Below are 27,797 nucleotides of genomic sequence, written 5' to 3'. Positions count from 1 at the left end.
TTCCAGTTTCTGTGGTTGTTTGTATGTTGCGGTCATGTACTCCCAGATGACCAAGCATTATAGGATTTGAACTCAAATTCATGCTCACTAACCAGGGGAACACCCTCTGGGGCTACTAAAAATAAAAAAAATTCAATCCTTCTGAAGAACCACGTATACGTGGCAATGTCCAGTGATTCTTCTCACCTGTTATATTTTAACACGTGGATTTATTACATTAAGATTATAATTTGACATTTCTATTATTTGTAAAATCCCCTTATGAGTATTTATGATTTTGAATTAGGTTATTAACATTTCGGATTTTGAGTTTAGGGTTTAGGGTATATGGTTTTAGAATGTAGGGTATGGTGTAAGGTTTTCAAACATCACAAGTATCATTTTAATAATTCTGAAGTTGTGTTTAGTTATGCCGATGAATGAGCTAAAATTAATGCTAAGTTTGGTACAAACTTGCCTAAACATGTGGAGATGCTATATTGGATTAAACCAGCTGTTGGAAATGTTAAACTGAATGTTGATGGCTACAGGATGAATAATGGAAATATTGGAGCAGGGGGTGTGCTTAGGGATGAGGTTGGCTGATGGCAGGGTGGTTCATGGTGAACATTGGGACTGGAGAGGTCCTGCAAGCTGAGGCTTGAGGCTTGTTCCATGGTCTACACCTAGCTCGTAGCTTAAAGATTTTAAGATTGGAAGTTGAGTCTGATTCTTTAGTGCTTATCAATTTTTTTTCAATATGATAATATTGATCTGCATCCCCTTGGGACCTTGATAATGAACTGCAGAAACTTGATGTGTGATTTTGACTTTATTAATGTGAAGCATGTCTATAGAGAGAGGAATATGGTAGCTGATATCCTTACTAAGCATAGTACCTCTAACGATAGAGGACTATGTATCTTACATGACCCTCCTATGCTGGTTTATGATGCTCTGCTGGATGACATTGTTTGTCTATTTAGAGCTATGCTGGTTTCTGATGCTCTGCTGGATGACATTGTTTGTCTATTTAGAGCTAGAGAGTTTATGGCTTGTAGCTGTGGTTAGTTTCTTCGTTGTTTTTTTGTTTTTTTATTTAGGCTAATGACCCCATTTGAAAAAAAAAAAGAATTTACTGTACACCCCAAAAGTAACTTCAACTTGAAGCAGTATTGGTCCAGAGTCTCCTTTGGAATCAAAACCCCACACTCCTCCCCTCAGAATCAAAGCAGCAAATGTGTTCCAATTAGGGTTTATCAAATTCTCTTGAATAAGAAGAAGAGTGAAGAATGGGCGCGCAGAAGAAAGGCGCGTCTCGTGCCTCAGAAGACCCAGTGGAATTGGCACACGTCCCTCTCCAAGCCATCCTCCTCGCCGATAGCTTCACCACCAAATTCCGACCCATCACCCTCGAACGCCCCAAAGTAACTCTCCCTCCCTCTCTCTATCTATGTATGTATTTGAATCGGATACGTGATGATGTTGTTTTAGGTTTGTTAATGTTGTTTTGTGATGAAGGTGCTGTTGCCGCTGGTGAATGCTCCCATGATCAGTTACACATTGGCATGGCTCGAGTCCGCCGGCGTCGAGGAGGTTTTTGTTTTCTGCTGTGCTCACTCCAAGCAAATCATCAGTTATCTCCAGAATTCCGAGTGGATTTCTCAACCAGGCTTCACTGTCACGACTATTGAGTCCCATGATTCTGTTAGCGCCGGGGATGCTCTCCGCTTTATATACGAGCGCAATGTGGTATGCCCACTTACTTCTAATATCTTTCTTGTGTGGTGTGATATTTTTGTCGTATGTATGTTAGGCTTAAGTTAAGAATGAATATGACTATGTTGAATAAGTGCACAAAAGGCTTGTGGTAGCAATGGAAAAACCAAAAAGAGAAGAAGAAATGAGAAATGAATAGGGCTCATGAGGGCTGGTGAATATAATCAGACTTGTTTTTATTTGTTTCTCTCAAGCTTTTCTAGAATATCACAATTACCCAACCATTGTCCTGATTCCTGACTCATGGGTATGCTTCGGTTCTGTGGCAAAAGTAGAACTTGAATGTGGTAACCGGGCACAGTTGTTGACGTTTTATTTTTCTAATTGATGTGGAGAGTGAAATACCTTGAAGAGGTGAGAGGCATTTGACCTCCACACGGTTTCTGCATGCTCAGTATGGGTATAGCTTAGTTTCTTAGTTCTTTCTCACTTTTTGTTTGGAATATAATTCTCTCTTTTAGAGTTTTACTCTTTCCGATTGTGCATTTATTCATGTAGTCGAGATGTGTGTTTAAACTGTTCCAGTTATTTGTAGTCCCAGTTCTTTTCTAAGTTACATTTTCCGTGTTCCTCTTTCTTACAAGATACATGGAGATTTTGTCCTAATCAGTGGGGACACTATGAGCAACATGTCGCTTACTCGGGTGCTTCAAGAACATAAAGAGAGAAGAAAGAAAGATAGTAATGCCGTAATCACAATTGTTATTAAACGGTCAAAGCCTTCTCAAACCACTCATCAATCTCGATTGGGCACCGATGAGCTGTTTATGGCAATAGATCCCAACACAAAGCAGCTCTTATATTATGAGGACAAGGCAGACCATGCAAAAGGATCCATATATCTTGATAAGTTATTGCTTGCCGATAAGTCTTCGATTTCTCTGCATAATGACAGACAGGTTATATCTCAAGCCACACCCTTGGAGTTTTTTTGTTTGTTTCAGATTGTTGATTAATTTTTAATTAAATTTCCCCCATGTTTCTTTTGTACTGGTTTTCAACAACTCAACTGTTTGGTGACTCTAGTAGTGCTTCTTATGGCTATAACATATTAATACAGAAACGCCTGTTTAAGAATCTTGCCCATGTCTTATCTGTAGGATTGCTTCATCGACATCTGTGCTCTGGAAGTCCTTAGCCTTTTCACAGACAATTTCGACTATCAACATTTACGCCGTGATTTTTTGAAGGGATTGCTTGTTGATGATGTATGTTTCTCATAAGACGTTTCATTTTAGCCAAAACGTTCTGCTATACTGTTTGTTTTCACGTTTATGTTAGGGAGGCATGGTGCGGACACAGACACATGCATACACAATGGCTAACCAATGCATTTTTCTGGCATGACCAATGGGTCATCAACCTTTTTTGGGACCATTTATTACTTTTTATTTGTTCAATGCTTTTTCTCTTTTTATCTGATTTTTACATTAGATGTTTTCTTTGTGGTAGCATTTATAGTACTTGCCATAAGTATGTGATACGCCTTTCTCTATTGAGGATTTTTTCACTGAGTCATCAAAATATTTGTTATTGAAGAAATGTCTGCTCAATCTCGATACTTCTTTGATGCCTATATTACTACAGAGGATTGTTTTTATTGATATATATTATTTTTAACAAACTACTCAAAAGTACCAGACAACAATTTAGTTTACAAATAACTCACTACTTATTTAATAAAACAAATAAAGACCAAAATTTACAAATAAGAAGGCAAGTTGCCACATGTCATAAAATATTTTACTTTTTTATCCCTTTTTAACCCATAGTGTTTGCTACTATCAATGAAGAGGTTATCTGCTACTGTTAATTATAAAAACTAACTGCTACTGCCGAGTTAAAACTAGCTGCTACTGTCGACTATGAATTTAATTGCTAATGTCGACTTGAAAGGTACCTACTACTGTCGACTATAAATCTAGCTGTTACTGTTGATTGAGAAATTAACTGCTACTGTCGACTATAAATCTAGCTGCTACTGTCGACTGAGAAACTAACTGCTACTGTGGTTTTTGGTGAGCAAAATTTGAAATTTCAAAATTTCTCAAAACATATGCAATATGGTACTTAAATGAAAGCCCATGACATAAGGAACAACTTTATATATTGGCTCACCTCCAAATTGCCAGTGGTTTGGCCGGAAACTTAAATTTGCTGGAAAAAACTAAAAAATAAGGAGAGAAATTTGTTAGATATAGGAATGGTATTTGGTAATTTTCATGAAAATAAAGGTATTTTAGATATTTTTACATTAATTAATTAATCAGTTGTATTTTACTTATTTATTGAGATTTGTCCTAATTTGTATAAGAAATATGAAAAGTGAGTTTTTAGTTAATTCAAATGTGAACTAGTACCACTAAGTAATTTTCTATATTATTTTTTGGTGAAAGGGGTTTGGAACCCAGTCTAGCTGGAAGGCTCAGCTCCACTCCCGGTTTTATTGATATTTACCTATTTGTAGGTAGTGAAGAAATTGCAATTCTTGAATGCATGAATGCGTGTATTGTTTCCTGAACTGCCACACGCACAAAAGCAGAAATGATGAGTTCATCAATGTTTTACCTGTTACGAGCACACCAAATAAGCAATATATATATATATATATATCCATATATATTTTGTATTGTTGGTTTGTGATAATATTATCATTAAACAAATGTTCAACCTTGTATGCAAAATATATAATATTCTCCCACAAAAATGATTTTTTTAAATTTATATATATATAAGAGGATTTTCAGGTGTGGATGTCCGTATCTTACGTAAGATACGGATTCGCCGATTCCGGCGATGGCAGGCCGCAACGCCGGGGCGCACCACGACAGCTGCACTCCCCACCTTCCGGCGGTCCCGTCTGTGCCGGTCGGAGCTCCATTGGCGACCCACGGCGACCAGAATCGCGAAATTGCCGGAATCTATCCAAAAACTTGATTTTTGTAGATTCCGGCCGCCGTGAGTCGCCGATGGAGCTCCGACCGGCACATACGGGATTGCCGGGAGGTGGGGAGTGCGGTGTGCTTGTCCGCCCCGCCGTAGCGGCCTGTCGTTGCTGAAATCGGCGAATCCGTACCTTACATAAGGTATGGACGTCCGCACCTGAAAATTCTCTTATGTATATAATTTTTATGTTTTCTTATGTTAATCTCTTTGCTTAATTTAAATAAATGTTCTCAGTAAGCGTTTGTCTGTTCGTTCAGATTATGGGTTGCAAAATATTCACACATGAAATACACTCGACATATGCGGCTAGGATAGACAACTTCAGAAGCTATGATGCAATCAGCAAGGACATAATTCAGAGATGGACTTACCCATTGGTACCAGATGTTAAGTTTTTTGGAGATTCTTCAACAAAGCTGGAAAGACAGGGGATGTATCGAGCCTCAGGTAATTATCAGAAGACCTCTGATATTTACACAGAATATGTATGGGGAGGGATGTAATTTTGTTCTATGTTACATTATACAATTAGGGTGCTTACCTATCATTCTCTCTATGAATATAAGACATTGTTACTTCTAAACTGATCGATTGCTAATGTTCAACCTTGTTTCTATCTAATTTGGTGTGATATGATAAGCTTGCTATTCTTCAGGAATTGGGCAATCACGATCTGCTCAGATTGGTCCATTTACAGTCATTGGGAATGGCACCAAGATTGGGGACAACACCAAAATTTCAAATTCTGTTATTGGAGAAGGGTGTTCTATTGGATCAAACGTTTCCATAGAAGGTTCCTATATATGGGATAATGTCACCATTGAAGATGGATGCAAGCTAAGGCATGCTATTGTATGTGATGGAGTGATAGTGAAGTCTGGGGCAGCTTTGAATCCTGGTGTAGTTTTGTCTTTCAAGGTATGTCTTTAGGGCCCTATCTGAAACTTCTAGATGCTTTTTTTCCTCACATCTATCATAATGCTCGAAAAGAGAACAGAATACAATACTAAATAAAAGAAATAAAAGATTACTTGGTGGTCTGGATGGAAAAAAAAAAGATTATCTGAATCTATGACGGGGTGGAAAGGGAAGGCTTGTGGGAGAAAGTCAAGTTCTGCGCATTTTTATCAGCTTCTACTTTAAGGATTTTAAGGATTAGAATCATGATTCCATAATTCTTAACTGGCAAGCAGCTGGAGTATAAGCCCCCAAACTTTGGTTTAGTATTTTAAGATGAGCGGCTAAGCCTTTAGCCCTAGCTGCCCTCTTTTGTTATGTAAAGTGGACCCCTTGTGACCATCTGAGAGATTTAATACTTCAAAATTGGAAACTGAGATATCTTTGCTGCTAACACTTTGTAGACCAGCTGGTATCTGTTGTAAATTCTTTAAACATATTGCAATGCTATCTCTGACTAGAAGTATTTTGAGGTTACATCTTTGGTCAATCAACTGTTTCTCTGGCCACTTTCATAGGCCTTCAAGAAAAGGCATTGTATACATATTATGGATTATCTGTAGGAACAATTGCGTTTAAAGACACATAATTGGAATGCTTAGGTTCAGCTGTGTAAGAATTCTGGACGTATGAAGTTGTGCAGTACTCAAATTGATTTAACTTGTCATTGTTAATCGTTGATTTCCTTTGTCTTCAGAATTTGGAAGAGCTAGTACATTTCATTTCCTCTTTTTTTTTTCTGACTTTTTGTGTGATATTGAGGTGTTCTTGATATTGCTTTTCCTCCAGGTTATGATAGGACACCAATTTATCGTCCCTTCGTACTCAAAGGTATCTTTACTTCAACAACCAGTAAAGCAAGATAGTGATGAGGAGCTAGAGTATGCTGACAATAGCACTGGTATTGCAGAAATTACCCGTATGTCTCTAGCTTTTGCCCCTCATCTTCACATTTGATCTTGTTGATTCATGCTATATGCAAGAGTATGGCCTAAACCCATCATGAAATTTCTAGGGATCTTTTATGCATAATCACTTCTTAGATATTGTAGAAATAAGCCAAACTTCCATTCAAAAAAAGAAAAAAGAAAAAAAAAACGAATAGTGGTGGTTTATTTAAAGTGACTGTGGAAATGGTTCATTTGAGCAATTTACTGGAAAGCACTTGTATAAGATACCGTACTGTTTTGTGGCTGACCACTATTGACATTAGTAATGTCCCATATGGTGTGACCCTATGCTTGAGTGCCAATATACGTTTTTATGTGGGCTGTTGTTATGAAGAAATTTTTTTATCGAAGTTAAAGTCTCTTTGTCTAGACATAGCTACTGTATCTTCCTAAAGTAATGTGTGCTCTGCATAAACTTTATCCTAAAATTGTAAAATGAGTCATCAAATTAGTAATATTGTCCTTAAATTTGTAACTTGTAACAGAGCTGATAAAGTTATTATTTTTATTCACCAACTTGAGTTGTTAATATAGTAATATTGATGTTGAAAGTGGTGATCAGTCCTAAAAGTTGTAATTACAATGTTGAGAACTTGCATTTCGAGGACTATATTACTATTTTAACGGCTCAAGTTGGTAAATATAATTAACCACTTTGTCAACTTGATGCAGTGCAGTAGCTGCTTAGGAACCCGTATCACAAGCTCTAAGAACTGTTGGCTAAACACACATTGATTTTAGGATTCACTCCCAGGCTTCACACCCTAGGCTAGGCTTCACACCTAAAACACTATAATTTGGGAATCTCTCACATGTTTCTCACCTTAATCCTATCACATGATAATTCCGAAAACACTCTGATATTTTTATTCAACATAACATATCTCAGCCTATTGCTTTTACAGTTATTTATACTAGGTTCTATAACTGACGCTAACCAGCTTTAAAGACTCTTTAGGACTCTTGAAATTCAGAAACTGAACTTAAAGACCTAATAAATAAAAATTTTAAACTCCTAAACTGAATAAAAACAAAAAGACACAAGTAGACTCTTGAAATAACACAAAGCCTAAGACTCCTAGGATCAGACTTCTTCTAAGCTGCCAATTAATCTGCTGAGAGCAATTAATCAAACCATAAGGAAAGGCAATGATCAGCTGCTCTAAATTTCCATCTCTTTCATTCATAAACCTTGAAAGGTTTGGCATGATGTCCTCATCACAACTCAATTACAACATTGTGAACAATATTAATATTTTAATGACTCACTTTACAACTTTAGAATAAAGTTGAGGAAAAATGACCAATTCTTTTTGGACCTTTTATTGACAATTTGAATGATAAAATTTAAAATATGACCATTCACTCTAAGAGTATCTACAACTACTTGACCAAATAGTACAAAAACTATGATCTTGTATATTTTTGAGTTATTTTACCCTCATCTATCTAAATACTTATAGAGAGAGGAAGTTGATGAAAAATATCACTTTGCCGGAACCTTGCCGGACTCCGAGCTCCGTCACCAGACTCTGGCCACCTTTGCCGGAATAAATTACTGACCCCCAGTAACCCACAATTATAAATTACCAACACCTAGTAATTATGTTACTGACACCCAGTAATCATATTACTAATCCTCAGTAACCCCTAATAATAAATTACTGACACCCAGTAATCATGTTACTGACACCCAGTAAAATGATTACTACCCCTTATAAATTTCTGCCATCTGTCCTGTAAATATATATTCCCTTCCATTTGAATCACTTGAACAGTCCATGAACATTCTGAAGAACCCTTCAACTCCAAAGTGGCCGTTTCAGAAAGTTCATTTAACATGTGCCTTCGGAATTTGGGTGGGATTCTCTAGAAAAGTTTATCAATAGATAACAGAAACAAAAATTTCAGATTATGCAATTGATAGAGGATAGTAGCAGTTGATAGAGGATAGGTAGTTGCAAATAGCAAAGATGGCCATACAGATTACAGAGAGCAGATTAGGCCTAACATACATGCACACTCACAATTGAGTAATACTTCACACATTAAGCGACAAGTTATACAGTTGGGTAGTCCTTATGAATTATACCTCAATGAATGAATGAATGAAAGGGAAGGAAAAGAAAACACAATTCCAACAACTTTGCCAATATCATTTCTACAACTTAAGAACCCACAAACAAGAATATGAAGCCACATCTTTGTCTTCTAAGATTTTCTGCTTCAGATTTTATGATCAATGTTAAACAAGTTTCTGAAGAGATTTATCACAATCAAGATATGAGAGCTTAAGTATTGGTTATATACTCGGTAACATAACAAAAACAAGAAAAGATCCAAACTAAACCAACCCAAATGTCCTTTCTCAACCAAAAACATCAATAAACACCCTGAGGCTGGGCAGCGGCGTTGTCCAACCGACATCGTCGCCAGAGAGGACTGCGTCGATGTCTTCCTTGGGGTCAAGCAAGATCTTCACCGGCGTTTTCCGGCTGCATCTCTTTGTGATTTGGAAAGAGAGAGAGAGAGAGAGAGAGAGAGAGAGAGATGAGATCGGGAAAGAGTGAAGAAATCTCAGATTTGGAGAAGAAAGAGATGGTGTATTCTGGTCTTTTATCTAACAATAATTGAAATGGGCTCATGAAATTGAATTGGTCAAGTTTTTAAGAGTTTCTGTTCATTTGGTCATTTCCCCTAAAGTTGATGCATATTATCATTACTATACGTCAACACATCCTAGCTTTACCTTAACTATATATATATATATATATATATATATATATATATATATAATAAGCTCTAGATATATATTCTTAAGGTCATTCAGTTGTATTATTTTTGGAAGTTACTGATAGTAACATATGCATCTTTGTCTGGTGATATATGCTCTTATTATGAGTTCTTATATGCAGCTCTTACACATGTGATAACGAATGGGGGAATAGCAAACCAACAACAGGAGACTCAGTGTTGGCCTACATCTGAGGTTAGCTCCTAGCTACTAATTTTGTTATGTTCTTGCCTTATTCAGCGTCTTGCCTCATTATGAAAAGTCTGACTTATTAAATATTAGAACCTTTCAGACCAAGTCAGACATTTGGATAGCCGGTTTGTATTGATTAGTTGCATAAATTGTAAATTACTGCACTCAAGTATCAACTCGTACAGTCGAGCATGTTACGTGAAATCCCAGAAACTGCCTCAAGTGTTGAGATTCACGTTTAGGGAATGCTCACAAGTGATTCCAGATTCACAAATGAAAGAAAATAGTCACTTGTATCATTAAACTGAGACACTTAAAAGCTTCTTGCATATTTTTCATCTTCTATTTCAGTAAGTAGTAAGCAAGGCAGTACTAATTTCCAATGAGCAAACGATGGGGCTGCTTATACACGAGATTAGGCTTATGTGGAGAGCTGAATTTGTCCAAGTCCAAATGATGTGATATAGCTTGCACATCAGAAATTAGGGATGCCTTGACATATGGCTGATTAAAGATTGAGGCTGCATACACTTAGCTTGGTGTAGACAATGTCATCTATGTGGATTTAGGGTTGTATGTGATTAAAGTGGACAAGTCCCAAACTGATAAATAACAAGTTAGTATCAGGGATATTTTCCTGGGAGGGACCATTAACAATCTGTGAACATCTCATCTCTTCTTATCTTTTCAAAACATACTTTAGGAATTATCTTTCCCTTGATGATTCTGAACTATGCTACTGAGTTGATGTACATTAACGTTGTTAACATTGAACTATGATTGTGCTGCTGAAAAGAGAAGAAGGAAAAAAGAGATAAAAATAAATCATTAATTGAATCAGCATATGTTTGATTCAACAAGTGTGGCATGCATTGACTACCCAAAGGTAGGATGAGGTTACCCATTCTTTTGTGGCCCACATAAAGTTTTTCATTGTGGTCCTGCTCATGTAATTATGAGTGACATTCTTTTGTATCCCACCTTTTCCTCTAGTAATAGTTTAAAAAATTGACATCGTTAAACTTTTTATAGATTATCTTGCTGCTTATTTCTTGATATCCTCTTATACAAACTGTTATTATTGCTCAGCTTGGTACTGGTGGGGCTGGTTATGTTTGGTCAGTTTGTGAAGGAGGCCATGATGAAGAGTGGAGGCATTCAGTTGCTCCCATTCCTGCAGAAAAACTTGCTGAGGTGATGCAAGCAGTGGATGATTCTGATTCTGATGAAGAGTCTAGAGACGATTCCTACTTTGAAAATGAGGTGAAAAATTGTAAAATTATGTTAATACAAGTTTACAAACTTATAAACTGAACCTAATCTCAACAAGTTGATGGGTTTCTACAGGTGGAAGCAACCTTCCTAAGAGCCGTGGATGAAAATATTAAAGTAGAGAATGTCATCTTAGAAGTGAACTCACTGAGGTATTTATGTGGTCTGCTTTTGCAGATCTATGGATACCCTGTTGCATGAGTATCATTATTATTCTGCATTTGTGTAATAACTTATCTTTTGATCATATTGCCATATAAATGATGCCCAAACACTAGCATTTAGTCCATGCTTTCATTGCCAGACCTTGTATTTGCCTGTATATTTTGATCTGCTGAGAGCTGTCTTAGGCCATTATCCAACCTGCAAATGTTCTGTTGCTTGGTTTATGCTTTATTATGAACTGTATTGTGACAGACTCTTCTTTTACCGTGTCTTGTCAATGTTGCAGATTGTCATACAACAAGCAAACTGCAGACTGTGCTGGAGCTATACTTTACTCTATGATGAAAATGGCTCTGGAAACTCCACATAATTCAGCAGGTAGATTTCTGAGGCTGCTATCTCTTATCAATTTTAAGAATCCACAATGATTGAAACTCATCATATATAACCTCTAGGACTTAAAATCATATTTTGTTTTCTGTTTTTTGTTTTTCAACTTGATGGTATGTTACCTTATGGATTGTTGTGTCATAGTATTTCTTGCAAAACAGTTTGCATAATTGTGAGAAATATAAAGGAATATATACAGACTAGTTGCTGAAAAAAAAAAGCTTGGTGTTGTTAGTTTGGGATTAGGAATGTCTATTTTGTCTGTCGGCTATTTGGAAGTTTGGATGTTACTTGTATTTGCTAATTATGTTTGTATCTCATCATACATGACAAATGATGCTCTTTTTTTTTTCTTAGATGAATTGGTCCAAGCTACTACGAAAGTAATTGCAAAATCGAAGGGGCTGCTGAAGTATTATCTATCAGATATTGATGAAGAGGTTTGGATTTCCTTACTTCTCACTAATACTGTTAGTGCACTTTTTAAATTAATTCTTTTAGTTTTTGCGTCACTGAACTTGGTTAATTATAAAATGCCCTCCCCTACTCAGCTTTTTGTAGAGGCCTTGCTTTGGTTGGACTTGCTGCATTTCTTTGATTTGCTGTACAAAACCTTTCAGAGAACTTGTTGCCTAAGAGAAATATAAATTGACAATTTATAAAAGTCAACTCACTGGGAAAAAATGATTAATTTTGCGTGACCAACTACACTCGGACCACACCGCATTTGTAATGCGATGGTCATCAGTTCGATTCCGATAGCCAGCTTTTCTCCATATTATTATTATTATTATTTCAAATTATTTTTCTTTATTTATTTATATAACTTCCGCCCTTGCAATTGGGTCGTTGCGATTACGGGGGATTTACATATACAACATATATCACTGTCAAGAGTGAATTTCTTATTATTTAGATATTTCGATTTTAAAAAGTACAATATTAGAAATTTGAAAAACAAAGATTGGGTTGCGCCATACATATGAAAGAGTATACAATAATGATGTATTTGGCGAATCAAATACCACGGTCTATTAACCACCCGTTCCGATTAGTTATTACAATGAAATCAATGGCTCTTATGTTTCAGTCATCTTTACCTCTCATCAACATTCCACCAAGAAGAAAGAAATAGGTGTGTGTGTGTGTGTGTGCACACCCACGCGCGTTCATTCATATTTCAGTGTTTTAATTAACTTATATTTTGATGTGTTAAATGTTACTTTCCATCTTTGACCGTTTCAGTAAGTATTTAATTTACATATGCATTAATGTTATGTTCAGTGTTCAGAATTTTCTCGGTATGAGGTCAGGATAGTCTGAAAGTTAGTATAATGCTAGAAATCTGGACCTACCATTAATCATTGTTGTTTGTGTAGTGCTTATAGCTGTCATATACTTTTTGATGATTTATTCTTTGTTACTTTACAGATAGAAGTACTAATGAAATTCGAAGATATGTGTTTGGAGTCTGCTAAGGAGTTCTCCCCTGTGTTTGAGAAGGTAATGGTTGTATATATTTTCAAAAAAGTATTGTTTTTTTCATCGAAAATGATACTCAATGTTATGCAAAAAAAGAAGAAGAAGAGAGAGAAACACAGTCATTTTAAAGTGCATAACTTATTATTACCCTGGATGAATGTGAAATTGCTTCTGCTTAGTGCTTTGCCAACTTTTAGTCCCTGAACAATGAGAAAATAGCTATGGATAAAGGCACCATAAAAACATTTTGAATTTAGCACTGGGCTAAAGTTTTGCTGAGATTTCTGTTTTATTTAGAAGTGGATAGATTACATTCGTCTTCTGATTGTTGATATTTGTTTTTTTGGTTTTACAGATACTTTATCAACTGTATGACCAAGAGGTTATACAGGAAGATGCTATTCTTAGGTGGGATGATGAAAAGAGAGATGCTGATGAATCAGACAGAATTTTTGTCAAGCAGGCGGAAACATTTATCCAAGTAAGTGATAATTAATCCTGTATAAAATGCTCGTTAGCTAATGAGGTCCTCTGTTTTCCTCTACAATGTTATGGATATATGGGGCTTGCATGATTGTAATTATTTAGTTATATTCTATACCAGTTTACATACTAGTACTCAAGGCTTGCTCGATGTTCATGTTTTCTCACACAAGCTCCACCAAAACAAGTTCAGCCCAAGTAGTGAGGGAAGATAGGGAAAAGGATTAGGATCAGGCCCGAGGAAAAGGTTCCCTCCATGAAGTGAAGGATGGTGGGGAAAAGGGTTAGGAATAGGCCAACTCAAAGGGGTTCCATCCTTCCAGTGTAAGCGGGAAAAATGAATAAGAAATGAGTTTAGTGAGTTTTAACATATAGCATATGAGTCCATTGGAAACATATTCGGAAACTTTCAGAATAGCCAGAAATAATGTTATTGTCCGAGCTTTCAGTATGACAGAAATTTGTAATCCGGGTGTTTATTATCTTTGATAATATTGGTTGTGTATCTGGCAACCAGTGTGTTTAACTTCCGTTTCACAAGTCGCATCTTATGTGTTTCTTGTTGCAGTGGCTGAGAGAGGCATCTGAGGAGGAGGATGAGGAAGAGTAAGAAACATTCAATTGTAGATGGTATTCAGTAGATGCTGTTAACAAGGCAGGACAGATATATCTCGAACTTGGAACAGGAATGTGCAATGTTGTAAAGTAAAATGCGAAGGCTCGTTGTGTAGCTTGAAATGCATTTACAGAATCATGCAGGATACATGTAATTTGGTACAAAATTAATAGTCTTAGTCAGCACGAACAATTTTGTCCAGTATAATTTCGGAATCCTAATGTGGAATAGGTCTATTCTCAAAATCCCATTTTTTTCTTACAACTTTTCTTTATACGGGGGAAAATCATGTTGTCACATGGAGCCACCTACAGTTTATGTATTACCAATAGAATACCCTTCAATGACACTGTTCAGGCACTCAACTCGAAAATCCCGAATGGATTTCCTGAAGTTTTTCAAGCGTTTGGGTATCTTGATATGCTGAAATCTACTGATAGGTGAGATCCTTTTTACTCGTTTTTTAATCGGTTCTTGTGTATTTTTATCTGTTGCACCGTTTTGAGAAGCTCAAGAGTTGTGGCCTGTTAACGCCGTGCAGGTCACATGTCTAAATATCATTGAATCATGGTTAAGACTGCAAGTGTTGTAGGCTGGGAGATAGAAGAGAAGCAGAAGTAGAAGGCTTTGAAGTAATTTCTACATGCCCACACCCCCGCCGGTGCAACTAAGCTCACTTTCTAGTCGAAAAGGAAAATAAAAAAACTAAGCTCACGTTGTCCGCAGTCCACAATTCCAAAGTTGAAATTGTTGGTTACATCTTTAATCCATGAGTAACATCTCCCTAATACTGAGAGGATCAAAAGAAAGTTCTCCAAGAATCCTACTTGGCAGCGGTGTCTAAAAATTTGTCCAATTTGGAATGAGGCTGTTATCACAAAATGCAAATGGCCATGGTGCTGGATTTGGGGTGCTTGGCTTGCTGCTAATATTTTCTCGAAGAAATGCTATGGTGGGAATCAATGGTATATTGTCCTCTTTTTCACACATGGAAGTGGAGAAATAAGGGGGTTTACGAAAGAACCTTCAATGACCGCTTTGTCCTTCAAATGTTACCAAACTTTACTACCTGATTCAAATACCATTAAGCCCTGGATGGTATCAAATTAACTGGCCCAAGGTTAGTGAGATTTTCCTTTGGAATGTGAATTCTTTTGCATTCAGATATTTCAGAATCTCATTTATGCAAGCTCTTGTCTATCATGAGAAATAATATAGGTATCTTTCGAGAAAAGATGAAATTTTCATTAAAGAAAACTTCAATACATCATCATCAAAAGGTATATTCTGTGATTCAATTTCAAAGTGGTGGAAGAATATGGAAGCTCCTTATGCTTCATAAAGTTACTCTTCTGATTGTCCTCGCAACAGCACGGGAAATTAGACGCCCTGTGAGATCAGCTGGCAAATTAAGTAACTGCTGTCGTGATTCTGGAGGGAGCTGCCCACATATAAATACAATTGTAGTAGTAAGAATGCATAACCAGAATAATTTTAGCTTCAGCAATAAAGTTCCTTGTATCAATTAGCTCCAACACATTATTGTCATAGAACTGTATTTTCTCCCAGCATTATCCCAGTTATCGTTACTTCAACTGACAATAAAAATACTACTTTTCTGCTACTGTTATGAATCAATGTCAAAATATGCAAGTATTGGTATAAGTTCAACTTCAAACATGACAGCTCTCCTTACCTCTGGAATGACAGAGAGAATAGGTAGAACTTCTTGAATGAATCCAAGTTGATTAAAAAAAAATGATGCTTCTGCCAAGTTCATTTGCAGATTCTTGTGTGGACCCTCTATAATCACCTACAAGGTTAACCGATGATGGTGAGCAGATTGAAATATTAAGGTACCATGCGATCAGAATGATGAGTATATATAGCATATTTCTGATAAATACAGGTTCATGAGCTATACAGGTTTATGACCTAAATACAGGTTCATGACCTGCAGTATCATTTTCTGTCAGGACTATGAGCCATGTATCAATCTATACACCAACTAAACAATCGGGAAACTAGAGTGAATCTTTCAATTCCAAGTTATTAAAAGCCCAGTGTGAGAAAAAATGTTAGTAAGAACTTCCCTCTCTCTCTCTCTCTCACACACAATTATTGTTTTTGCAACTTACAATATATGCAGCATATAAGACTAATATAAAGATATTGCTACTGGACTGCATATAGAGGTTTTGGCAATGCTGCCTATTTGACTGCAAGCGAATTGCACAAGTACTGAAAAGAATGTGGTTTTTTGAAGACTTAAGGAACTTTGGTTGCTGACAGAGTCGAGTTATAATGTTCAGGAAGCCCTCAGAGCTATTTGTTGATAAGCAAATCTTTGGTTGTTCTTGCAGCATGTACTGATGTACTATTTGGCAATACTCTGGTTGAAGGGAATAGGGCACAAGAAGTTGAAGCTATGTAATTTCCTGAACAAACTGAGATGTGGTCCTGACCGTTTTACAGCGGAGGAAACTAAAAGACACGAAATGAGACAAGCCAGTGCTTATTTGGATTCGTAGGTTATTGCCTCCTTTGTGCAAGAAAAAACTGTAAAAGAAGGCGGGTGCATGCTGCATGGAATTTTTTGACAGAAAATTGGAAAGGACATGCCATTATACCCTTCATTAGCAGACTTAAACAACTTGAAGTTTTCATTTTCCTAAGTTTTTGCCCAATAGTTAGGAAAAGCTTAATCATATAAACTAAAATCAGAATTTTCAGAGAAAAAGCCTGAACAATTAATCTATACTACAATCACACTTTTTTTTTCAAGTATATTTCATTCAAAGAAAAATTAGGGGTGCTTAGTCCTATTTGTCCACTTTATGTTCAGTCTCACTGCTGATATATTACTCATAAGTGCCAATCAGGATTAAGTTCTTACTGCTTTTGAGTTTTCATTTCTCTGAGAACCTGACAGCAATAGAAGAAGGCGACGTAGGGTTCTTAAGTTGATCTTGTCTTCATTTGTCATTGTAGAGAATGAAAAGGTAGCAATGAATGGAACGTTTGTAGTAGCCACAGTAGTGAGAGAATCCAAGGTCGCCAGCCCAAGTGCATCCAATCCCTATACTTTTGTGGAAGTATATAACATTAAAAACACCAATAGAAGTATGATAGAAAGAACATCTAACAAGGTATATTAATTAGAAAACATTAAAAAAACTACTAACCAAAGGTCTCATAGAGGTACAAAATGTCATTTTAAAATAAAGTGCCATCATTGAGCCAAAATATCACTTTAAAGATCAGAGATTGCAATAATTTGGGCATTCTTATCTTTCTAAATCCAGTATGAAGTCGTCTTCTTATAACCAAAACAAAGTGTCATAAAGAATCTAAACTCCAAATACAGGGACATGTATGTGCAAGTTTCTTAAGTACAATTTAATAATGCTTATTTTAATGAGTCCATATAACATAGAAAAAGCACCTGTATGCTGAAATCAATCTTTTCCACTACTAGACTCTTTCAGTATTTTGTTACAAGGCCCATTTTACGGACACATTTAACTAATGGGGAATTATCATTTTATTCAGTCTAAGTTCATACTAGAAACATGAAACTTTACTTTTGAATAAACTTTGTGCAGGTATCATTTTGCAGTTATCATTTTGCACTATTCAAAAGTAAATTATTTTGAGCCACTATTTGCACTTATTTCATACCATTATTTTGACATTTCTCAAGACAGAACAGGGTTCTGACCGACAGCCCGGAAATGACATTTCCTTTGAACAAAGAAGGACGAAAAGATAGAATTTCATGTATGAACTTCATTTGAATTCTATGTTGGTAGTACAGGTTGATTGAGTCCTCTTTTTTTTTTTTTTTTTTGCCTCGCAAACCTCCATTGATTTTGGTCCTTCACTCCTTCCAAAGGAGCTTCACCGGATATGAATAACGATCACATACAGATGCCACTATGTTTAATTATATTCAATTGAATTATCAAAACTTTTCTAATATTTTAAGAATTTATTTTCTTTTCCATGTCTATCGTATAGTGATATAGTCACTGAAAGTCAGACTATATTATGTTCAAAAACTGAAACTGGAGAAAACTTGTACTTTCAATATTGCTACCATGGATTATAACTAAGAGAAAGAACATGCCAAAATGATTTTACCTTCACAAATTCTTGTAGAAGTATATCTTTCACAAATGCACCCTGAAATCCCAATTTTTATTAAAAAAAAAAAAGTAAAAAGATATAACATGTGATCTGCAATGTATAGTTGAAGAATGAAAGAAGGAAATAACAAATGCTAATTCTTACGTTCTCTGCAAACATAAAGGAAAGGATTTGCCTGATAAGTAGCCTAGAATCAGCATCATTATCTTGCCTTCCAACCACAGCTTTCTCTGTCTTGGCTCGGAGGGACTGCCATAAGAGTACATGATTATTTATGTACATGATTGCCAAAAAATTGAGCAATCAAGGATTTTGAATAGTCGACACCAAATAAAAAGGTCTGAGAATTGATTAGAGAGGAAGAAGATGGTCCAATCATCCAATTAGAGATGGTAATTGACGGTGTTATCAAGGACACATACACACCCATACGTTTCAATGATTCATAATGGTATTTGAGTCCTACAGCCAATTTGCGTATAGGAGAACAGAAACATATACCACGCAGAAGTCAAAAACTTGTGAGTACTAGTCTAAGATGATGAAAAATCCAATACAAGTTTACAACACATTCCTCTAGTTATACAGTAACAAACCACTCATTTAAGGGCCTTCATATTCCACACGGCCAAATATATATGCCATCACATGGCCTTATTCATCTTCATCATACAGTAGCAGACAAAACAATCCCATATCTATTAACTACACACATGCAACTGGACTGCACATTCAAAATACATCCTTGGTGTTTGATCTAGAAATTAACAACCCTCTAAAGAATTTCCAACCTGTCCCTTGATAATCTTCTATGCCATTGGTCAGTGAGCTGTAGTCTATTGGTTAGCTAGCCTAACTGACACCGTAAAGGTCATGCGTTTAAACTTAGCTGGCATATGTAAGGGTGGGGGTAGGTTAAGGGATTTGTTAGCTAGCCTAACTGACACCGTAAAGGTCATGTGTTTAAACTTAGCTGGCATATGTAAGGGTGGGGGTAGGTTAAGGGATTTATATATGCCATTGAAGATTAAGGGATTTACAGAAAAAAAATTTCTTCTATGCCATTGAAGGTTCAAGATCAACCTTGATGAGACCAGGGTATCTGCTGATTTGGAGATTTTGAAACATTAAAAACTTTATCAACAACAACTCTTGAGATTATAGATATCAAGAAAGCAGTATGAACAATGAACAAAAATTGCATCAAGGATCTAATCACTGAGATTCATAATATTTTTCCAGAAGAAAAAAAAACACACAAAAAACATGACATATAACTTATATAACTTAATCATAGAATTTTTCTATTAGGTCAAATAAAAACCAGTAAGTTAAAGACATGAAAGAAATAGTCTTACCTCTTCAAGGAGAGACTCTAGACGATCAACTCTGAATACATCTTTCTGAATAGACATGAAAATTAGTATGAGAATCACGGTATGATGGTGTATATAGTAACATATGTATAATTAAAAAGGAAAAAGAGTGACTATATCACATAACATAAAAAGGGATTTAGCTTTACCTCATACAGAAGGGCCTGCAGGGAAGCCTTGAGCTGCGGCGAGTTGTCGGTCAGTATTTTCCTAGCAATCCATGGGTATGTGCTACCTAAAACCTTGTAATCTGGGTTGGAGCCAATAGCAACACCTTCCAAAACAGCAAGACTGAGAGGGAGTGAGAGACATTGAAATTTCTTAGCCAACACTAAAATAGAGCATTTGGCATGAACATGAAATGATATAAATTAGAGTCTATAAATTGTGTATTGCGCCTGGTTCAGATCAACAAAACAAATGATACAAAATTTTCACACTTCCAGAGTAAATCCTCCTTTCCAATAATTGAGTTATATAAGAAACCTGGGAGCTTAACTACTGTAATCATACAAATTCTGCTAATAGGTGGCATGTGGGAGTACATCAGGACAAAGTCTTTCTATATATCATGAAGTTGTTAAAAAAACAACTATTTTCACTTCATAAGCTAGTAGTTAAAAAATATTATATAAAAAGATGATTGACTTGCTAAATGTTTGATATAATATAGCAGTACAACAGGACAATTTTAATTATGGAAGAACACAACTACCTGCGAATGACGAGAGAAAAATATGACGGTATGCGAAATTTAAATTTGTACCTGCAATACACGTAGAATATATTGCTTGTGTCAATAAATGAACAATCTAATGCTACATAATACTCAAATTGTTTTACCAATGTATACAGGCAGGTATGCATAAAGTCCATGTCTAAAAGAAAAATGGCAATCAACGATGGTATGAAGTGGACAAAGAGAGAAACGAAGGACGTTCTGTTTAGTGTGACTCAGCAAAATCTTACATGAGAAATAGTTACCAAGACTCAAGAGTAGATATTACGGTGGCTACCAACCTAATACATCAAATTCAAATGTTGAAATTACCCCATTGGGAATGCCATTCTATGTCTTACAGGTGTTTTGTCTTGATTGGAAATGAGTAAAAAGAAATAACAATCGTATAACCTTGGCTGTAATCAGTATACCCTTATATCACATGAATGCCATTCCTTTGTGAAATAATAATAAGTGTAAACTGAAACAACTGGAGATTGAAAATGTATAATACTGACTAAATTTAGAGAGAACATCCATCCATCTCCACCATGAATAGAATTGCATCAAGCTAGTGATCAGTTTCTTGGACTAACAGAAACCATTCATTGACGCACCCAATCTATAAGAAACGCCATTTACAAGGTTTTTTGCTTCCATTGCCTAACCAGTTCCTTTACAAATATTTCCAGAAAGGAATATACTATGTAAATATCAGATTGGCTAAATTGCTACACTTAACCAAATAGGACTGTAGGTTTTGGCACAAAAATAAAAATTAGCATTGTTTGAAGGATCTCTTAATCAACATTTTCCTCAGCTGGGGTACCGCTTCTTTGTGACCAAGTATTAATCAATCTTTGTTTGTCATATATGTCATCCCTATCAGCAACTTCTTTTCCATTTCTTTCACCTCCCCTCTCGTTCTCCTATAAATATGTCTCTTCTAAATAAGTTCTATCTCTTTAAAATTCCCTTTTGTGTTTGTTATTGTTAATTTCCTTATTTTCTTGAAGACATTACAAATACCCAAGATATTCTGATAAATCTTTTTTGTAAAGGACACGGCATGAACATGTAGAGATCAATGGTCTGAAAAGTGTCCAACGTGTCTACCCTAGTTTTAGCATTAATCAACAAGCATTGCAAATAATAACTTATATCCCAATTGTGAGGAGCCAAAACCTTACATGGTAGTTCCTAGATCTCCCAAGAGGTCTCCAAAGCTAATATTGCTCACTCCTTTGGCTACAGCATTCTGAAAGACATCTACAAAGAAAAAATGTAGGTGACATTAGGGTAGTTCCTAAACCGATTAATACATCTGCGCCAGAAGATGTAAAAGGAGATATTGATTACATAATAATAGTAAAGTTAAGTAAAACAAAAGGCATTCAATCATGAATTGAACCGTTTATAGGTTCATGTACACAGAAACACTAACCTGTTAAAGCTTTTGTAACAGCTTCCTTGTCGGCAGTTGGTGGAATAAGCCTGGAGAGTTTGGATAAACATTTACAAAGTAAACTAATGAATACAATGATCAAACTATGAAATGGGCAAACTATATTACCCTAGAGTAACAAAGTCCTTGGCCAATGCACCAAAATCGCGGTTTACAAGATGGAGTGAAGCTTCAATAAATCCATAGCGGAGGTCTTCTTTAAATTCACCCATCATACCGAAATCTGGTGGTGGCAAACTTTAAGAGTTAAATCTGGTGGCCATAAAATTTCTGTGATTTCATAACAGGAACATTTGTTCTAATTGACAGTCTTGACAGGTGTCAATAGATAAATGGCACATATATGAAACCAGTGACAAAGGAATTAAATTATTATTCATATGAGAGCAACTACAGAAGTAGCAGAATCGTCAGGGCTATCAAAAATAAAAATCAATACATGAGAATGATATCATAACCTATCCAGTGAGACCAGTATAGACAAAAAAAAGTTTCATCTAGCCGATAGTTGCTTATAATTTTACGGTGACTTCTTATTTGTTTCCTGGTTTCTTAACCACTCCTAAAAGAACTGAGCTTGATAGCTCACTGTGCTTGGTTTCTCCATATAAAATGTCTGACTAAATGATGCATAAATACAGTACCTAGAGGAAAAACAGAATCTAGATCACTAGTTAGGAGGTCCATGTGAAGCCAAAAGCGCCAATTGTTGGAAAAAAAAACATATTTAATTTAGGAATAACGCATGCACGCGCACACACACAAACACCAAGCAGATTGATTGCAATATCTGTAAAATTGTCCAAAGCTCGAAATTTATTTGGTCAGATCCTACAGGTAAAGTGGATAAACAAAACCCACAAACTATATGGTTGGATTATCAAATCGCATACCACCAGAACTCCACAAGCTTTAATTTAGTTGCCTATTTTGAACATAATATGTTCCTTCTAAATATGTGCCGTTTTTTGTTACAAAAGTACACCCGTTTTTTTTCCAACAATAATTCATACCTTCTACCCATTCTGTTCTAAACTTCATAGGTTTCATAATCATGAAAACTATCAAATTCTCGAATCAACACACTATTGAGAAAAAAACTATCAGTTCATAATTTCAGTGTCCTTCATAGCCGTAAGTAACTGTTACTAATATGGAATATTTGTTGACCTGACAGATATTCATAAGGCTAGTACCTAAGTACGCAAGTTTGCCATCGTTTGTGCGAAGAAGGTTTCCAGGGTGTGGATCTGCATGATAGAAACCACATTCCAGAAGCTGATTGAAAGAGCAGTAAGTCCCAACCTATTCGGCACAAGCTGTAAGAAATTCAGTACCATTGGATTTCAAAAACAAAATAACCAAGATAAAAGATTAGTTGTATGCATGACCTCCACCAAGTACAGATCATTCACCCCTGACAGCTTCTGTCCCTAAAATATCAATAAACAGAGATAAGTTAACCCAATGCCAGTAGGGGAATACCAATGGTACAATAAATGAATTTAAGAAACATCGTTTCGAGCACCCTAGCGAATGTCCTAAGAACTATATCAAATCATAATATTTATATCCAAGTGAAATTATATATAGAGATATTCAAGAGTGATTCTAACTTGAGAAATTTGCTTAAAGTTGTACAAGAGGGATCGATATTAGCACGGAAACCTAGACGTCTTATATCTCTTTACATGACCAAAAGAGTTGAAAATCACAGTAGTTGTAATCAGTCAGAGACCTCTAAATTTTCCCCTGACACTAACTCTAAATTGATTCCTGATTATCAGATGTACTTGCTCATATTAAAATGGCAAAACTTAATGAATGGTCAACTAATCAATGGAAGTTGGTCTTCGTAGATTCGGTCTCATGTAATATTTAAAGATAAACAAGACAAATGCAAACGAATTAGCACATACCTCCACCCACTCCATCACAAGAACCCTACGACTTGTGTGTTCAAGATACATTTCTGGAACCTTAACGTCAGGTATGCCACCGTAAAGCTGTCTGCTCAATTACATTCGACCACGGTTAAGAATCAATATGTGCTTAATGTTCACTACGAAATAATTTCATTACTTACAAAAGTGGCGCGGTCATGAATAAACGGGAAGACAAGAAAAGGGACTGATACATGAACATTTTCATGTCAAAGAATCTACTGTCAGAAAATCATGCACACTAAGGCAGCACCAAACAACCTAACTCTATATATATATCTCTCTCTCTAATTATATATATATATATATATATATCTAATTATATATATATATATATGACATGCATTTTTTAACTAGTGAAGGGTCAGATGAATAAATATCCATTTTTTCTTCTACATGAAACTCTAGTATTTTCTATTAAGTGAAAGGAAAGGAAAGGAAGAAGGTAGAGGAGGGGGGATCAGGCAAAACATATGTCCAGATTATTGCTATACGTTGTCCAAAAACATAAGTCAAATTATATAAAGTATATATACACCGCAGAAAGATCCAATAGAGTATTAATCAGGAGGGGACCTTATTAGCTTGGTGGGCCCTTTTAACCACTAGTCTTAACATGAAAATTATGTTGATAACTAAAAAATATTTAAAATAATATGTTTCAAACTGATTGCATCGACTTCTCAAGTTCACTAATGCTCAAACATTTGGGTATAGTATCATATAAATTAAATGTAAATACTTTGATTACTATGGTTATGTAAATTATTAACCCCTCCTCTTACCTGAACTTGATACCATTATTTGCTTCCTTCCGGTAATCCATCTCCTGCATTCAATGTTACCTGTATTCAATTTAAAGCTCTAAGCATAACCTCATTTAAGAAAACGAGAAAGAAAAAAAAAAGGCATAAGTAGACCACTGGGCATAAAACGTGACAGCTGCTTTCTGTATATTGTCTTCAAATGGTGTAGTTATGCCAAAAATGGTGGTGTATTATAACAATGACAAATTTGATACATGTGCTGAAAACTTTAGTGTAACTGTATAAATAAATTGTCCTCAAAACTTAATAATCGAGTTTGGCCTAGCTTAACGATGAGTTTTAAAATAGTTGGGCCCCGTTATAAAATCTGAAGCTTTTCCCACAATGATAAACAAAAAAAATCATATCATGATACAGATTCAATATTTTGAGTTCAAATCCAGCTCACAAATATACTTTTAATTCCACTGTTTGGCCCTTAGTGGTAAACAGAGACCCGTGCATGATCAAAATAAAGGCTTAAGAAACAAAAACAAAAATTATACTCGATTTGATCTTTAGAAGGCAAAATGGGGTGTTTTACCTTTTCCCTTTTGGTGAAAGAAACAGATTTGAGTGAAAAACAAGTACAAAGGGGACCAGGGAGTCAATACTTGTTGGATGTCATAGCTAAAGTAGTATGGAAGACAAAGGCTTCCCTTCCAATCACATATTACAATAAATATTCGGGACACAATGATAACCTAACAAATATTATTAGAGGACAGCTAGTAATCGGATATGCACTGTGATTAGTTTACTTTACTGAGAAGAAGACACCAAAACAATAGTCCTGCGTAAAGAAATTAAAACATACCCGAAAGAGACTTGATGCCCATTCATCAACAACTGCCTGCATGTTAAAGTCATGTCCTAAGTCACAAAAATCCAAAAAGGTGCAGAAAAAATTAATACAATATAAATAAGTTATTGACATTAATATTAATATCATACATCACAGCTACTAGTGGTTCTCCAAGACCCATGCCGTATGATGAACATCATCATTAATCCCATACCACAATATAAGAAGATGCATGCATAAAACTCATTCACTTTCACACAGTAAAAGATGATTGGTACAATCTATACTAGGTTACTTGTTGCTACAGTACCTGAAGATCAGTGTTTAATTTTCTTATTCTCCTGAGAATGCCTGCTAGAGAATGCAAGATCAATATGTCTAAGGAAATAGCAGCTTGTACTCCAGGTCTTTGTACTTTGACTGCAACAAGCTGTCCCTTACGGCGGAGCCTAGCTTGATATACCTAGAACCAGGGAGAGAGAGAAAGATATGTATTTGGATTCTACTAAATTTTGTCACTAATTAAATGGCAACGGTAAAAGATACAAAATCCAGGATCAGGTGAAGCGCATAAACAAATAAAACCTGTCCGAGAGAAGCTGCAGCTACAGGTTCTGGTGAGATCTCAGAGAAAATCTCATCTATCGGTAAAGCAAGTTCATTTTCTATCGTCTTTATGGCAACTTCATTAGAAAATGGAGATATTCGATCTTGCAACAGTGAGAGTTCATCCAAATATGATGGTGGTATCAAGTCCTTAAAAGAAAAAGAAAAAAGTTTAATACGAGTATCAAAGCTACTGTGAGGTAGACTCAGAAAAAATTGGTCATTACAAAGCAACAGCTAATTCATGAAAGTCTTCTCGGCAGTAAAATTTTTATACTTTTTTTATCCAGTAAAATTAATCTAAACTACAGCAGGACATGTAACATAGCCACACAAAATGTCCACCATTTCTTCTTCCAACAATGTTAAAGACTTGCTTGGTGCTACTGAGTCCTAAGATATGCAGAGTGATACTTAATCATTAATTGGGAACCAATTTCTACAACAATAAGTTCGCCTTATAGCTACACATAACATTAAGCATAACTTAGTATGAAATGCATAGCAAAAAATGTAGGATTGGACTATAAATTCCGTACTTGACCATAGAAAAAGAGTCAACTTACAGGTCGAGAGGAAACAGCTTGAGCAATTTTGATATAAGCCTATACAATACACAATCCGAAGTAAAGCCTCATGTACAGAAGTTTATGCTAATTTCAATATTTCATAGTGAGAGATAAGAACAAGCTTAATGTACCGGTCCAAGTTCTAATAGGATTTGCCGAAGCTCGGCAGCCCTAACCTGCAAGCAAAAACAAAATTAGACTTAGAAAAAAGTACCTGATTAAATCAACGGCGGCGGAGTCATATACTGACCTCGAACATTTGATCGGAGCGTTCCAATTGGCGATCGATGAAGCGAAGAGCGAACCAGTAGCCGAAGGTGGAGGAAATCTGGAGGAGTCGCCGGAAGACGATGAGAGGCTTGCGGCGGTAAATGGCGCCGATTTTGGAGATATCATAGTCGGCCAGGGAGTTGGCCTCCGACGCGGTGAGCTCGAATAGGTAGCCGGACTTGGCGGTAAAGGCGTCGGAGTCGTTTTTAAGGGCGGCGCATCGGATTAACCGAGGCGGAGAGGAGCGAGAGGGTTTGGGAGTGGAAGGAAGAGAAGAGAGAGAAGGTGGGGGAAGGCGAAGAAGCATTTCGCGGGAATCTAATGTTTACTGAGAGTCTGAGAAAGACTAACGTGGACAATTTCCTGTGTATATATCTCTCTGGGATTTCAAACGGTAACGTTTATTTATTTTTGGCCACTCAATTGCAATCGGATCCCGACGTTTATAAACGGCTGTTTTCTTTCTGGATGACGGATTTTTTGTGGTCTGGCAACCCTTATCCAGTATCAAAATAGAATCTCGTCCATCCAAAAAGCAATTTTGTCACACTTTTTGTTGTTACAAGAAAGTAAAAATAAAACATTATGATGAAGGTTACTCCACAAATCTACATAAACGAAATTAACATGGGACACGTACCTGTTACCCATAATCTCCAGGTATAGATTTGTGTATAATTCGACTTATGTGTATTTCATCATTATTTAGTTATATTATATGAAATTTAGAGAAATGAAGATTTTTCTCCATATATGTGTCACAAAATTGTCGTGGGCCAGATACTCTTCACCACCATGTTTACTGAGAAAGTCCAACCTAATATGAGGTTGTTATTGCCAGCGAGGATCGAACAAGGGCTCGTCAACGGGTCAGGCTCGGTCCGGGCCGGGTCAGGTCTTAGTAAATTTAAATAAGTGACTGGTCGGGTCGGGTATTTTCACAAATAAAGCGGGTCTTGCGGACCGTGCTTGTATTAGAAAAAAACATAATTTTTTTATTTAAGGGTTTTAACAATATAAGAATTATTAGAAAACATTCTAAAAAAAGTCACAAATAAATTCTAATTTTGAACTATTTTCGA

The 27,797-nt window shown here is 36.0% G+C and overlaps 2 protein-coding genes across 4 annotated transcripts; one reads left to right on the top strand and one right to left on the bottom strand.

Moving 5' to 3' along the window:
• Positions 1-1,126: 1,126 nt before the first annotated feature.
• On the top strand, positions 1,127-14,316 carry LOC126785390 (uncharacterized). The gene is made up of 15 exons (XM_050511068.1): positions 1,127-1,406; positions 1,501-1,731; positions 2,343-2,657; positions 2,859-2,966; positions 4,962-5,151; positions 5,360-5,622; positions 6,451-6,580; positions 9,527-9,600; positions 10,687-10,860; positions 10,945-11,021; positions 11,321-11,412; positions 11,782-11,864; positions 12,856-12,927; positions 13,262-13,387; positions 13,958-14,316. The coding sequence occupies exons 1-15, from the start codon at positions 1,272-1,274 to the stop codon at positions 13,997-13,999; spliced, it is 2,112 nt and encodes a 703-aa protein (XP_050367025.1). The 5' UTR covers positions 1,127-1,271; the 3' UTR covers positions 14,000-14,316.
• Positions 14,317-15,155: 839 nt separating this feature from the next.
• On the bottom strand, positions 15,156-27,031 carry LOC126782530 (uncharacterized aarF domain-containing protein kinase At1g71810, chloroplastic). Of its 3 annotated transcripts, XM_050507785.1 has the most exons (21): positions 26,696-27,031; positions 26,577-26,621; positions 26,443-26,481; positions 25,856-26,026; positions 25,581-25,733; positions 25,283-25,318; positions 24,445-24,488; positions 23,636-23,726; positions 23,108-23,149; positions 22,913-23,021; positions 21,825-21,939; positions 21,696-21,745; positions 21,442-21,520; positions 20,246-20,296; positions 19,680-19,821; positions 19,513-19,557; positions 18,299-18,403; positions 18,149-18,190; positions 16,902-17,084; positions 15,702-15,818; positions 15,156-15,446 (listed from the first exon to the last, which is right to left on the bottom strand). In XM_050507785.1, the coding sequence occupies exons 1-21, from the start codon at positions 27,020-27,022 to the stop codon at positions 15,342-15,344; spliced, it is 2,091 nt and encodes a 696-aa protein (XP_050363742.1). In that variant the 5' UTR covers positions 27,023-27,031; the 3' UTR covers positions 15,156-15,341. The 3 variants fall into 3 exon arrangements, 1 of the variants encoding a protein (XP_050363742.1); XR_007670769.1 differs by lacking the exon at positions 15,156-15,446 and having other exon boundaries at positions 16,902-17,089; XR_007670770.1 differs by lacking the exons at positions 15,156-15,446; positions 18,149-18,190 and having other exon boundaries at positions 16,902-17,089.
• Between the last annotated feature and the right edge of the window lie 766 nt (positions 27,032-27,797).

Source organism: Argentina anserina, chromosome 2, assembly GCF_933775445.1.
Source record: "Argentina anserina chromosome 2, drPotAnse1.1, whole genome shotgun sequence".
In the NCBI taxonomy this organism is placed as follows: domain Eukaryota; kingdom Viridiplantae; phylum Streptophyta; class Magnoliopsida; order Rosales; family Rosaceae; genus Argentina; species Argentina anserina.
Note: the sequence above shows the minus strand (reverse complement) of the source record. Positions and strands in the feature narration are given on the sequence as shown.